At 42.7% G+C, this 14,245-nt stretch overlaps 1 protein-coding gene across 1 annotated transcript in view; it reads right to left on the bottom strand.

The window, feature by feature from the left end:
- Positions 1-7,022: 7,022 nt before the first annotated feature.
- Positions 7,023-14,245, bottom strand: part of LOC141259082 (solute carrier family 2, facilitated glucose transporter member 9-like) — a 40,956-nt gene continuing 33,733 nt past the window's right edge. Inside the window, exon 11 of the mRNA XM_073674564.1 lies at positions 7,023-8,135. Within this exon, the coding sequence (XP_073530665.1) occupies positions 7,935-8,135 (201 nt within the window). The 3' untranslated portion in view covers positions 7,023-7,934. The remainder of the gene's footprint in view (positions 8,136-14,245) is intronic.

A 14,245-nucleotide genomic window follows, 5' to 3' on the forward strand; every position in this document is an offset into this window, starting at 1 on the left:
TTACATCGTCATATTATAAGAGCTATCATTTTTCCATATTTCGGCCGACAGTCATGTGAGGGCTTGTTTTTTTGTGGAACGAGTTGACGTTTTTAGTGGTACCATTTTGGGCACATTACATTTTTTGATCGCTTTCTATTTAGATTTTTGGGAGGCAGAATGAGCAAAAACCAGCAATACATGAATTGTTTTGTTTTTTTTTATGTCGTTCACTGTGTGGTAAAAGTGATAACGCAGCTTTATTCTTATATAATTTTTTTATGTTTTGCTGCTTTTACACAACAAAAACTATCCTATAGAAAAAAGAATTGTTTTTGCATCGCTGTATTCTGAGAGCTATAACTTTTTTATTTCAATGCTGTCTGAGCTGTATCGCGGCTTGATTTTTACAGGACAATATGACCTTTTCAGCAATACAATTTTTATTTACATTTGACTTTTTGATCGCGTTTTATTCCACTTTTTGTTCAGCAGAATGATGAAAAAGCATAGTTTTTTTGCCATGTTTTTTATTTATTTATTTTTTTACAGTGAAAAAAAAACTGAAAGTTTTATAGGTCGGTCCGGATGTGGCGATGCCAAATCTGTGTACTTTTTTTGTTCATTTTTGTTTTTACATAAATATGGGGTACCTATTTATTGATATGATATTTTTTCTTTTTTTTTATTCATTTTGTTATATTTTTTAAATATTTTTAACATTTTTTCAAACTTTTTTGTACTTTTTTACTTTGATTTATTTTTATTACTCTAATTACTAATATAATGCATTGCAACGCACCAGCGCTACAACACATTGTAGCTTTCAGTGTTATACTGACAGAACACCTTTTAGACCACGCTCCTGGCATGGTTGGGTTGCCATAAAACAGAGCTTGGGATGCCATAACAATGATCAGCAGCCCATAATGACAATGCAGGGGTGTCAATTGTGTGAGAGAGGGAGCCCCCTTCTTCTACTAGTCTTCCAAATTTTGCGATCAATATTAGGGGGTTAAACAGTCGGAGGCGGGGCAGGCACGGCTTCTGACTGTGACAGCCGGGGTTCAGCTATCACGTAAGCCAAGCTACTGGCGGCGAATGTGCGTACACATCTCCGGTGTCACTCACAATTGCCATGATGTAACTGTACGTCATGGGTTGGGAACCCCTTCCTATCAATGACATATAGGTACATCAAAGGTTGTCAAGGGGTTAAAAGTTAGCACCTATCCATAGGAACAGGACTATAGTACTACCAGAAAGAGAAGACTGCTATGCATCTCCAACAGTCCACAGATATGTTGCCACTGCTCCATTCTAACCAAGCATTACAGAATCCTTTTCGGTCTTCGTATTCATGGCAGTCCTAGAAGTCTGAACTTTTTACTGGGGTGCAATAATTTTTATCTGCTTAATTGTACTGACCTGGAGGTCATTTTACCGCATAGTGAACATGGTAATTACCCCCCTCCCCCACCAAAAGAAAAAAAAATTTAAATTGCACTTTCATTGCAATTTCAACGCACCTGGAGTCCTCCAAGTAGAGCTATGTGGACAAAAAAATAAAAAAGTCATGGCTCTTGAAAGAAGAGAAGGAAAAAACTAAAACGAAAAATCACCTGGGATGAAGGGGTTAAAGTATGTTTTTTCTGAAACGCTGCAGCATTTCAGAGTCGAACATGCCTGTCTGAGATCATTTATCCAGTGTTTGATATATACTGTCCATGGATTGTGCAGCATGTATCAGCTGTCCGGTTTACTTTCATTTGATCTTTCAATCTTTGTTTTTTTTATTAAGTACTTTTCTTATTCTTTTATTTATTTTTTTTTAACAGTCTTTGGGTCGATCTGGAGCCATGGCGACTTGATGGAAGAACGCAAGCCTAGATGGGTCCACCAGGGTCTCTCCTCCATTATCTTCATAATATAAAGCCATCGGGTTGCTGGTCTTCCTCTTCCCATTGTTCCTTCTATTCTACCGACCATGATGTCCTTCTCCAGTGGTTATAATAAATTTAATACATTATAATACATTTAAGAAAAATACAACTATTGCCAAATTTAGGAATACACACCATAATCAGACATAAAGAAAAGGAAAACCCCTGCCACCCATGAGATGTGAGAGGGAGGGGGGAGAAAACTATGTAGTAAAAAAGAATTTAAAAAAATTATAGGAAAGGGAGAGAACATGGTAACTTATCTGTAGACATTTGGCCCATTTCTCCAAACACCTATGATATATCTGAAATTGATTCTAATATCATTTAACATTTTCTCATAACGATAAACACATTTGATTAAATTTAGCTAGGGTAGATATAATAAATATGAATAAGCCTCTTTACTAGTGATGAGCGAGTATGCCTCATTAACTCTTTTGTATTTTGGCGTGCTCGGGGCTTCATTCCTCATCGCTGCGCTTGCAAGTGTCACGGCTGTTTGAAAGCTGTGACATATGCAGAGATTGCCTGTTCGCCAGGCACCCGTGCCCCACCTCCATGACTGAAATAGAATTCTGGTGGGGAGAACAAAGTTAATTTTCTCCCCGCTGCATTCGGCTCCGTGCAGACGCCGGGCAGCATAATAACACTGTTAACTTGCAGATTAACTGCATACAGTTAGGTCCATATATATTTGGACACAGACAACATTTTTCTAATTTTGGTTCTAGACATTACCTCATGTTAAGAAGTTGAAACTCCTAAACCCTTCATCCAATTTTAATGTGGATACCCTCAAATGAAAGCTGAAAGTCTGAACTTCATCTGCATCTGAATTGTTTTGTTTAAAATTCATTGTGGTAATGTCTAGAACCAAAATTAGAAAAATGTTGTCTCTGTCCAAATATATATGGACCTAACTGTATGTGCAGGTTAATAGTGTTATTTCAGCTGACAGGTTCCCTTTAAAGTTGGCCATAAAAATAAACATCAAGAACAGGATGTTAAAGGGATAGTCCGGTACCTAAAATGATCTTTCTAAATATCTATTTTTACACCCAGATCACTTTTGTAATTAGCTATATTATACAATATCCTACACTTAACCCTATCTAGATAATCCCTAAATGTTTGTTTTTTGAGAGGAGTCTCAAACAGGACATCACAGGAGTGTTAAGCCCCCGTCACACTAAGCGAGATCGCTAGCGAGATTGCTGCTGAGTCACAAGTTTTGTGATGCAACAGCGACCTCAGCAGCGATCTCGCTACGTTTGACAAGTAGCAGCGGCCAGGCCCCTGCTGTGAGATCGCTGGTCGTGTCGAAATGGCCTGGACCATTCTTTGATCGTTGAGGTCCCGCTGGGTAGCATGCATTGGTGTGTTTGACATCTTACCATTGACCTCGTTGGCGACTCAGAACTGAGACGTTGTCCCTCATCGAGGTCTGAATCGTCAGAGTAGCTGCTATGTGACAGGGTCCCAACGACCGCCGACATCTTTATACAGGTCGCTACGGGTCGTCGTATCGTTGCTGCGTCGTTGGGAAGATCTGACTGTTTGACGTCTCACCAGCAACCACATAGCGACGCAGCAACAATCCCTGCCAGGTCGTATCATTGTCGGGATCGCTGTAGCGTCGCTAAGTGTGACTGTACCTTAAGGGTGTGACAGGGGCTGTCGTATGCCTCTCCCTCTCTAAAATGTGTTTGTACAAAATGTGTGTTGATTTGTGACTGTTGTACTGTGTGGTGCTGCATAGAGTGTTGTGGGTACTAATGTACGAAGTGTGGTAAGACTCCTCACTTGGCCGCTTCTGGAAGTAGACTCAGGAACCTTGTTTTCTCTGCAGACTTTATTTAGTGGCATAAAGCCCTGCAGCCACTGCAAAAATAAACACAGCCTTACTGGCAAAACAACAAAACAAAAGATAAACAATAGCACAGTCCATAGCAGTGTAGTATTAGCCACACAGGTTGTATTCCCAGCTTTCAGCTCCTCTCATAGCTGTGACCTTCCAGTCTGGAGTCTTTGCCACTCCAAACTCAGCAACAGAGAAAAAAAACAGGACTGAACATTGAAACGTTGCTCAGCCACACCCTAAGGTGGAGGTATGGGGAATGACGTCGCTCCCATCTCTATGTCATTCCCATAAAACCACGCCCTTTAAAAGAGTTAACCCTCCAGAATATAACATGCTGCCAGAAAGTTTATTGGTTCTAGTTCACACAGGCTAGCAACCTGCGTGACACATACCTCCCCTCATATACCATACCAGTGACTCTGTCACAGTAGTTAACGTGACTTATTGAGATTAATGCATAGTAATGTGAGCAATATAATATGTACAGTTTTATATGTGGATGACTAATGTTGGATAATAGAAATGTGTTTTATGATAATGTAATAGCATAGGCGAAGGATAGGAATTAGGATATAAGTGTAGGAACTAGATAAGGTTATAAGGATAGTTAGGAATTGGGAAAGAACAGTGGAGGGCACTATAGGTTAGGAAGTAGTTATATACAGTAAGGGAATTCCGCAGGTGGGAAGGGTGGGAGTAGATATAAGAGAGTGACTTCCTGGTTTTACGCATATAGAGAGAGTTGCAGAAGTAAGTTAGTGTGATCAGAAGAAAGCAGATGAAACCAAGGGGCTGGATAGCACTGAAGAATATGGGACTCAAAGAGAAGCAGCATGTGGGCGGTCGCTACTAACTTCAATGGACCTTCCCAGGATATCCGGGGCCTACGGCCCGAATAAGGTACAGAAGCGGGTGCCTTATTCATCTTCCATAAGTGGAAGCTAGTTTGGAAACTGTGTCAAAAGAGTGGGCCTGAAAGCATGGGAGCTGCAGGGGAGGAAAGAGCATGCATGTGTGGTAGTTGCCGGATCCGGGATCGTAGGACCAGAGGGATCTCTAAGCTCAAATGTGAGTGTTATACAGTACACACAAACTAAAAGACAGACAGGACATTATCTTTTATTTGTGGGAAGAATGACATAAATCCATGCAACACATTCATTCCAGCATTGAGTGTGTTAAATGTTGCAATAAGTTTGTATTCCCAGGTTTTTCTGTCTCTCTGAGATTTGAAATACCTTTTAATACCAGTAATTTCCTGTCCATGATGCTGTGATCAGGGAAACAAAAATGTTTTTCCACAGGTAGATGTATTTTTTTTTTTTATTGTGTGGCAATGAGAATCCATCCTTTTTCTAAGTTGTTGCCCTGTCTTCCCTACATACAGACCCCCAGCTGGACATTTGGTACATATAATTAAGTACACTACATTAGATGTGATGCAGCTGAAAGTACACGGGATCATGTAGTCCTGATGTGAGTTGGAGATCTTTGTCTTGTCCGTGGTCATTATAAATGGACAGGTTTTACATTTTTTTCTGGTTGCAGGGAAAGGTTCCTGTAGCTGGTGGAGAGGACAGGGAGCTTCTGACAATGATGCTTCTTAGATTTGGGGGCTGCCTAAAACACATGAGTGAGGGGTCTGGAAATATGGATTGTAATCAGCATCTTTTTGTAGTAAAGGTTGTAGTTTCCGTGCAACTCCCCTTAGCACCTCCAGATTTGGATTGTAGGTGACTACTAGAGTCACCCGGTTGCTTTTTTGTTTAGTTTTGTAATGTAGGTAATGTAGGACGTGATTCCTTGATATTCTGGTGGCTCTTGTAATTTGGTTCTCAGTTGTTGTCCCAGTGTACTGTAGGGTGTGGAGTGCATCACACTCACTTGCAGGCCATAGGCCTCCACTGCCTCCAGGCTTCCGTCCTCAGGCCTCCTCTGCCTCCAGCCTTCCATCATCAGGAGCCGCCACACACAATGCATGGGACACCAGGTTCTTTGCAACACTCAAACTTTTACTAAACAGTCCAAGTTCATCAGGCGGATACAGGTGGGATAGGGCACAGAAATTCAGACTTATAATAATAAGTAATAATAATAGTAATAATAATAATAAGACTTCCTTCCTCCTTAGCACAACTCCTATTCTGTTCTGCCACCCGTTCATTCTGGACTACCCACGAGCCCGCTGACTCCATCAGCCTCAGGGATTCGTTGTCCACTCTGGCAGTGCACCCGGGACCGATTATCTGCCACCCATATAACTCCATGTCCATCGATCTTGTGATGTCAGGAGACCAGGTCTGCTGCATGGTACCTGGCCCGAGCCCTAGGCTCCGGATGTTTTGGAATGTCCATCAGGGATCTCAATTTGGCCTCCCATTGCCTTGAATGGTTGGCCCATGCTGCCCCTACCAACGACCACACCTGAACATGAACTCCACCCCACACTTCACTAGCTGACACTGAACTCTCCCTAACCAGGAAGTGCCCCCCTTCTTATCAGCACTAGTGTCCTCCCACTGGGCTAATGCTAACCTTAAACATTTCCTAACTACATGCTAAACCCATCATCCTTCTATACCTTATGCTATCCTAATCTTAGCCTATGCTATACTCACATTATGCTCTAACACTTTATATACTGTACAACACCATAATACATTATATCATATTACATTAGACACACGTTACTTTCACATAGAGTATAAAACTGCATGACAGTATTCAAGTGTACTGTACAACACAGTGTTCATATATATTACAATCTAATAAACCTGAATCTTTCTAACCTGGCACCTAGCGCAGGGCGACACAGTGCAGCCGCCAACATGCAGAGGAAGCTTGGCTAACCCGGATGGCCAATTTTGTTAGACAAATGTGCCACCATTGGCCAACCATAGGTAGGCAGAGCTTCAGCCACGCTACCACCCAACATGGCAGTCGATGCACAGTCTGACCTTACACTTAAAAAGTGAATGGGACAGACGACTGTAATGTTAGAAGGTGTGGTGCAGCCGAGGGACACATATTCTGTGCCCTGTCACTTTACAGGAAAATGGGAGTTCTAACTGCGTGTGTGCTGCTGCTGTTACGTTGGTGATATATCTCTGCAGACTGCAAACTGTTGCTTGACTTGGCAGGCCAGGACCAGATGAGATAGAGATGAATAAGGGAGACCGAAGTCCAAAAATAAACTTTTCTTTACTGAACAAGTGAACAAGTTAATGAGATAGCAGGCACAACACTTTAAGAACACTTCTGCGCATTCTAGAGGCAGGAACTTTACAGTTATATGTGGCTTTACGTTACATGTCACAAAAGTTCAGCAGACCATTATGAGAATTTCCATATTCCCCTGTGAGGACCGCAAAGGTCGAGATGTGTCGCTAAGGCCCCTCATAGCTAGTCCCACCTCCCAGTTGATTTGTGAGGACCTCACTGGCTGAGGTGCGTAGCTACGACTCCTCACTAGTACTCTTAAAGTGCATTTGATGAGGGCCACACACTTCTTGCTGTGCCACTACTTCTTTAGTTCCCCATAGGAGAACATAGCAGCCTGGTCATATTCTACTTTATGATCCTCAGGCCTGGCTACACTCTCGCTTCTTATCTAGTATGGATAATTGTTTGCTTAAGACCAACTCCTCTTCCTGCCTGTGATAATGAATCTTTCTGCCACTTAATCCTGGTTTCCTTCAGAATGTGCTATCTGATATATGGTGGTTTCCCCTTTTCACACAAAAACACCCATTACAATACTTCTCACTTTCTATCTAACAACAAGAAACTGCTTTCCTATGTGCCCATGTAACTCTTCCCATCCTGGGCTGGTCCCAATAATTAATCCTGTCTGCTACTAACTTACTGTTGCTTGGCACAAAATAGATAAAACAACATTTAAAACATAGCAATGCTTTTTATAATCATAAGATCTTCAAGAGGGTGTGGGCAGCTTCTCCACTCCTTTCCACGACCATCAATGCTCTCCACCTGGAGCTATCCCAACTCTCTACAGCCTGTCCTTCATTTTCACCTCCGGTCACTTGTAGCCTCTATCTTTGCTTTACATTGTATCCAGTCACTCTCTCATCCCTGCAATGGCATTAGCTTTATACACAGGGCTTTATACTTCTTCTTGTGTCTCGTGTTTAAAGTCTGCTGCACAGTACAACTTCATGGTGGGCAGATTTTGTCTCCATGCGTTGCTTCCTGAATTTTAGATTATTGTATTCCTGAGAAATTTCTGCTATGCTTTTCCCCTTAGTTTCAGGAACGACAAAATATATAACAATTCCTGAAGTTATGATAACTGATAGAAAGAGAAGGAAGCAGAAATGCTGTAGAGTCTCCTAGAAGATATAATCCAAAAAAATATGATGAGCGATTAGAAAGATGTTACTCAGTGGAAGACAATGACATGTGAGTTGTTGGGGTACACCTTGACGCGGTGGTATGGCTTGTACGTTTTTTTTAATCAAAAACAGTGTTTACTAAGTACACTATGTTATTAATATGTACTATTACTTGTACTTACAGCAGAGTATTTGCTCATTTTGTTTCAATCTTAGGTTTTGTTTGTTTAATGACCAGTGTGAACATGCTCCTATATGTTGCCTGCATACCAACTTATACTGTGGTTCAATTTTCTCGTTTTTTTCTTTACGTTTTTGTACTCAACACAAAGACACCAAGGATATAGCCACATACATAAGGACGAAGGAACCCGCGTCCGACACGCGCGTCGGGGTTTGCTCTGCACTCAGTCATAGGACCGTTCATCAGGTATGCCATATAGCCATCCTCTCTTTCCTGTAATGAGCCTTTCACATTAATCACATTGATCATTCTATCTTTTTCCTCCTTTTACCATGAGGGGATCATACATCAGTTATTTCTCATTATAGGTAATGTAGTGGTTTGGTAGCGTTATATTATCATTACTTACTGCCTGTGAGGTGCCCATTAGTATAGCACTATTGGTATATTTATTTATTATTGTATATTATTATTATTCTAGCACTATTTTGTGCATTAAGGCTGAGTTCACACGATGCGTTTTTCATGCGTTTCCGCGGCGTTTTTGCAGTTGCGTAAACGCCGCGGAAACGCATGAAAAACGCATGGTAGAAGGGCAGCAATGTTCCCCAATTGAAATCCGCATGTACTGTGCCCATGACGCGGATTTTTCCGCAGCGTAAACGCTGCGGTCAAAAATCTCCATCATGTCAATTAATTTTGCGGAAACGCTGCTCTTTTGCTGCCATTGACTTGCATTAGACCGCATGGAATCCGCATCACTGTATATGTTGATGCGCTTTTCATGCGGTCTAATGTGCGGATGGTACCCGGGTATGGATGAGAGGACTCTCATCCAGACCCAGGTACCATTAAAAAAAAAAAGAATAAAATAAAAAATATATATATTCTCACCTTCTGACGGCCCGCACAGCGCTCCTGCTTGATTCCCCGCACTTCGCGGTTGAATGAAGAAGGACCTTCGTTGACGTCAGAGTCATGTGACGGGTCACGTGATGCTGACGTCGGAAGGTCCTAAAGTCTTCACTGCCGGCAGCCGGGACCGAGCGAAGCCGGACACCGGGGGCCATCAGAGGGTAAAGTATATATTTATTTTTTATTTTTTGACATTCACACACTATATAAATCCATGCCGGTTGCATGGATTTATATAGTGTAAAGTTGACAAGCACTTTCCAAGTGATGCTAAAATCGCTTGGGAAGCGCTTGCCAACCCGCATGCGGAAATGAAAGTGAAGACCTCTTCATTTCCGCATGTCCCTGGCAGGAAACCGCATGTACAATCCGCATGCGTTTTTTCCTGCCAGAGAGATGCAGAAACGCTCAGGAAAAAATCCTGAGCATTTCTGCATCGTGTGCACATACCCTTAATGAGCACAACATACCATCCAATGTGCATCTATTGTTGGTGCCTTATTTTTCATACACCACCATTTTTTACTGTTTTTTGGTGGTGTTTTGGTTCTTATATATTATAACACTCTACATAGGTTGGCAGTACCTGATTTTTATATATTTTTTATATACCTTATATTGATATTGCTTCTATGCACATTCTGTATTTGATATACTATTTTTGACTTATATGTTTGAATGCGGGCCTTCTTGTGCTTGTAGTGTCACTGTAACCATTACTTTAATAAAGGTTTCTTATCTATACCAATTTATGTCATATTGATAATTGGACCCGACGTTCGGTGGTTCTCTTGTTTGTTTTTGTACTCCGTACAAACAAGGGCGTAACCTCCCTTTTTTGAGTTGGGCATTGCATTTATATACAGTAGTTTCTCATGGCCGGGTGTCCACAGTTGGCCCTTGGTCCTGCTCTGCTCTTATTTAGGTCATTTTTGACACACAACTTGAAGCGAAGGGATGGCTTTTACATTTTTTTTTTATAAAAAAAACAGTGTTTACTAAGTACCCTAACACTTTTTACTTACAGCAGGATATTTTCTCATGTCTATCTTAGGTTTTGCCTATATATAAAGTAGCAAGTATTTGTGAAGTGTAAAAGGAAATCATACATATGAAAATTGTGACTTATTAAGCCCCCCCCCAGTGTCATTACTTTGTAGGACCACCTTTTGCTGCAATTATTGCTGTATTTTGGGGTATGGCTCTACCAGCTTTACACATTTAGAGGCTAAAATTTTAGCTTATTCTTGTTTGCAAACTAGCTTTAGCTCAGTGAGATTGGATGTGGAGTCTTTAAATATCAATTTTCATGTTCTGCCACAGATTGACAATGGGATTTAGGCAGGGTCGGAACTGGCCTGGCGGGGTATTGGGGAAATCCCTGGTGGGCCCTTGCTGCAGAGGAGAGGGGGAAGAAAAAGAAGTAAAAAAAAAAAGTCTGGGCCAGTATGGATATATGGGAGAGGGGCAGGATGGCTATATGAAGGGGCAGGACAAGGAATATGGGGCCAGCATGGATATATGGGGGGCCCAGGATGTCTATATGTGGGGACAGGACAAGGGATATGGGGGCCAGCATGGATATATGGGAGGAGCCGGATAGCTATATGTGGGGGCAGGACAAGGGCCAGAATGGATATATGGGGGGGCCAGGACAATGGACATATGGGGGCCAGGATGGATATATGGGGGGCCACGACAATGGACATATGAGGGCCAGGAGAGCTATATGGGGGGGAGGACAAGGAATATGTGGGCCAGCATGGATATATGGCAGGTGCCAAGACAATGGACATATGGGGCCCGGATGGCTATATGGGGGGGAAGTAGGACAAGGGATATGGGGGCCAGGATTGATATATGGGGGGCAGGACAAGGGATATGAGAGTCAGCATGGATATATGGGGGGGCCAGGACAATGGACATATGGGGGCCAGGCTGGATATATGGGGGGGGCCAAGACAATGGACATATGCGGGCCAGGAGAGCTATATGGGGGGCAGGGCAAGGAATATGTGAGCCAGCATGGATATATAGCGAGGGCCAGGACAACGGATATATGGGGCCCGGATAGCTATATCGTGGGGAATCGGGACAAGGGATATGGGGGCCAGGATTGATATATGGGGGGGCAGGACAAGGGATATGGGGGCTAGGATGGATATATGGGGGAGCCAGGACAGTGGACATATAGGGGCCAGGGTGGCTATATAGGGGGGGCAGGACAAGGGATATGGGGGCCAGGATGGATATATGGGGGTCCAGGACAAGGGACTTATGCGGGGAAGGGCAAGGGATATGGAGGCCAGGATGGACATATGGAGGCCAGGATGGATATATGGGGGATTGACGACAAATAACATATGGGGGCTAGGATGGCTCTATGGGGGGGCAGGACAAGGGACATATTTGGGGCCAGGATGGATATATGGGTGGATCAGAACAAGGGACCTATGGAGGTCAGGACAAGGGACATATGGGGGCCAGGATTCAGATATGGGGGCTAGGCTGGACAAGAGACATGGGGGGCCAGGCTGGGGCACATTATTTAATAAAGGGGGCCAGGATGAGGTACTTAATTACTGTTCGAGGGACAGATTGAGGAACATACATTATTAGTTTTTGGTGGCAAGTGGGGAACAAAATTACTTTTTTGAGTCCAATTAGGGACATTATTACTACTGTAATATAATTTACTTTTTAGGAAACTGTTTTTCACGGGGAGGGGACAAAAAGGGGGGCCCTGTTACTGTGCAGGGCGGCACTGCGTAATTTTTTTTATTCATCTGACGTAGTGTAGAAGTTGGGGAAAAAGTGGGGCACAGAGCTCCTGTGTATAATGTCACTGGTGATCCCTGTATTACCTGTACACTGACACTATATACAGAGCTCCTGTGTATAATGTCATTGGTGATCACTGTATTACCTGTAAACTATACACAGAGCTCCTGTGTATAATATCACTGGTTATCACTGTATTACCTGTACACTATACACTGTATACAGAGCTCCTCTGTATAATGCTTGTATGTGGTATTATTCGGTCACTATGTGGTGGTAATATGTAGTCTGGTCATGGCAGTATTTGTGCCTTGTATTTGGTATTATTTGGTCACTATGTGGTCTGTTCATGGTGTGGCGGTATTTGTCCCTCGTATCTGGTATTATTTGGTCACTATGTGGTGGTAATATGTGGTGTGGTCATGGTGCGGCAGTATTTGTCCCTTGTATGTGGTATTATTCGATCATTATGTGGTGGTCATATGTGGTCTGGTCATGTTGTGACGGTTTTTGTCCCTTGTTTGTGGTATGAATTGGTTGCTATATGCTGGAAATATGTGGTATGGTCACAATGTGGTGGTATTTTTCTCTTGTATGTGGTATTATTGGTCTTGGTATAGTGGATTGTGTTGTGTATGGCAGTCATTTGTTCTCTCTGATATTTAATTATGAGAAGATTCTTTATTTCCATTAGTGATTAAATACTTGGAACAAGATGCACTTACAGGGGTTCTCCAGTGAAAAAAAGTAATCATCTCTCCACAGGATAAGTGATAATGTATTGATTGGAGGGGGTCTGATTGCTGGGACCCAATCGGCAGAATGTGGAGCTTTTATCCCCATTAGACTGGAGCAGAATGTGAGACTTAACCACTGATCCATTCTTCCCTCAGTAGCTACGAGCGCTGCGTTTTTTTTTTTTCTGGAAGTTCCAAAGAAAATTAATGTTTCTGTGGTCAGATATCCCACCTGCCGCTCCACTATAACAGGGATAACTGTTAACAGGTATTTGCATATAGCTATAGGGTGGGCCCCAAGAGTCAATTCCCCCCCGTGGGCCCCAGACACCCCAGTCTGGCCCTGGATTTAGGTCTGGACTATTCAAACTTATGAATATGCTTTAATATTGTCATAGATGGGTTTTGGGATTTCGATCTGCTGACCTGTTGCTGCATGGTCAGTTTCCCTGTATGCTGAGCTATTGCCTTTTCTTCACTGTCCAAATGCTGATGGTTCCAATTGTCTTTGGTTTGGTTTCCCTTATTGGTTTGCTCCTCTCCAGGTGTTTTCCATTTTCCTATTCCTTTCCAGTTCCTCTTCCTTTCACTTCTGTAGGTTTCTGGGAGGTTATACTTGTTCCGTTTACTTTTGGCTCTTCTTAGCTTTTCCTTTTTACCCTATATGAACATGTTTTCATTTTTGCACCCTGGGTTTTGTACCTTCCTGCACATTTTCCTCTCCTCTTGTTTGCAGCGTGTTGCGGCCTTCCCTCTTGTTCCTCAGGAGGTACGAGAAACCCGTTGATGGCCTTTTAAGGAGCCTGGTCTGAGGTGTTGTTTTTGAGTTGTGCAGCTAGGGTTTTCTAGTCTGTACAGGGACCAGTTGGGTGTGGTTGCGGCGTCTTCCTGTAGTAGGTCTTCCCTTTTTCTGTTACCAGTGAGTGAGTGTGTGTTACTTTCATAACAGATATAAACCATTCCATCGTAGCTCTGGCAGCATATTTAGGTTTGTTGTCCTGCTGGAAGGTAAACCTATGCCCGACTCTCAAATCTTTTCAGCCTCTAACAGTTTTTCCTCCAGGATTGCCCTCTATTTAGCTCCATCCATCTTCCTATCAACTCTGACCAGCTTGCGTGTCCCTGCTTAAGAAAAGCATGCCCTTACCATGATGCTGCCACCACCATGTTTGACGATGGGGATGGTGTTTTCAGGGTGATGTGCATAGTTCATTTTCCACCACAAATGGCAATTTGCAAAAAAGTTCTACTTGGGTCTCATCTGACCAGACCACCTTCTTCCACATTCTAACTATGTCCCCTACAGGACTTTTTGCAAACTGCAAACAGGACTTCTTAAGGTTTGCTTTCAAAAATAGCTTTCTTTTTGACACTCACTCTTCCATAAAGGCCAGATTTATGGAGTATACGACTAATAGTTGTCCTGTGGACAGATTCTCCCACTTGATATGTGGATCTCTGGAGCTCCTCCAGAGTGACCATGGGCCTCT

The sequence above is a fragment of the Phyllobates terribilis genome, unplaced genomic scaffold, assembly GCF_046119375.1.
Source record: "Phyllobates terribilis strain yellow unplaced genomic scaffold, ASM4611937v1 Scaffold_1__5_contigs__length_1240528914, whole genome shotgun sequence".
In the NCBI taxonomy this organism is placed as follows: Eukaryota; Metazoa; Chordata; class Amphibia; order Anura; family Dendrobatidae; genus Phyllobates; species Phyllobates terribilis.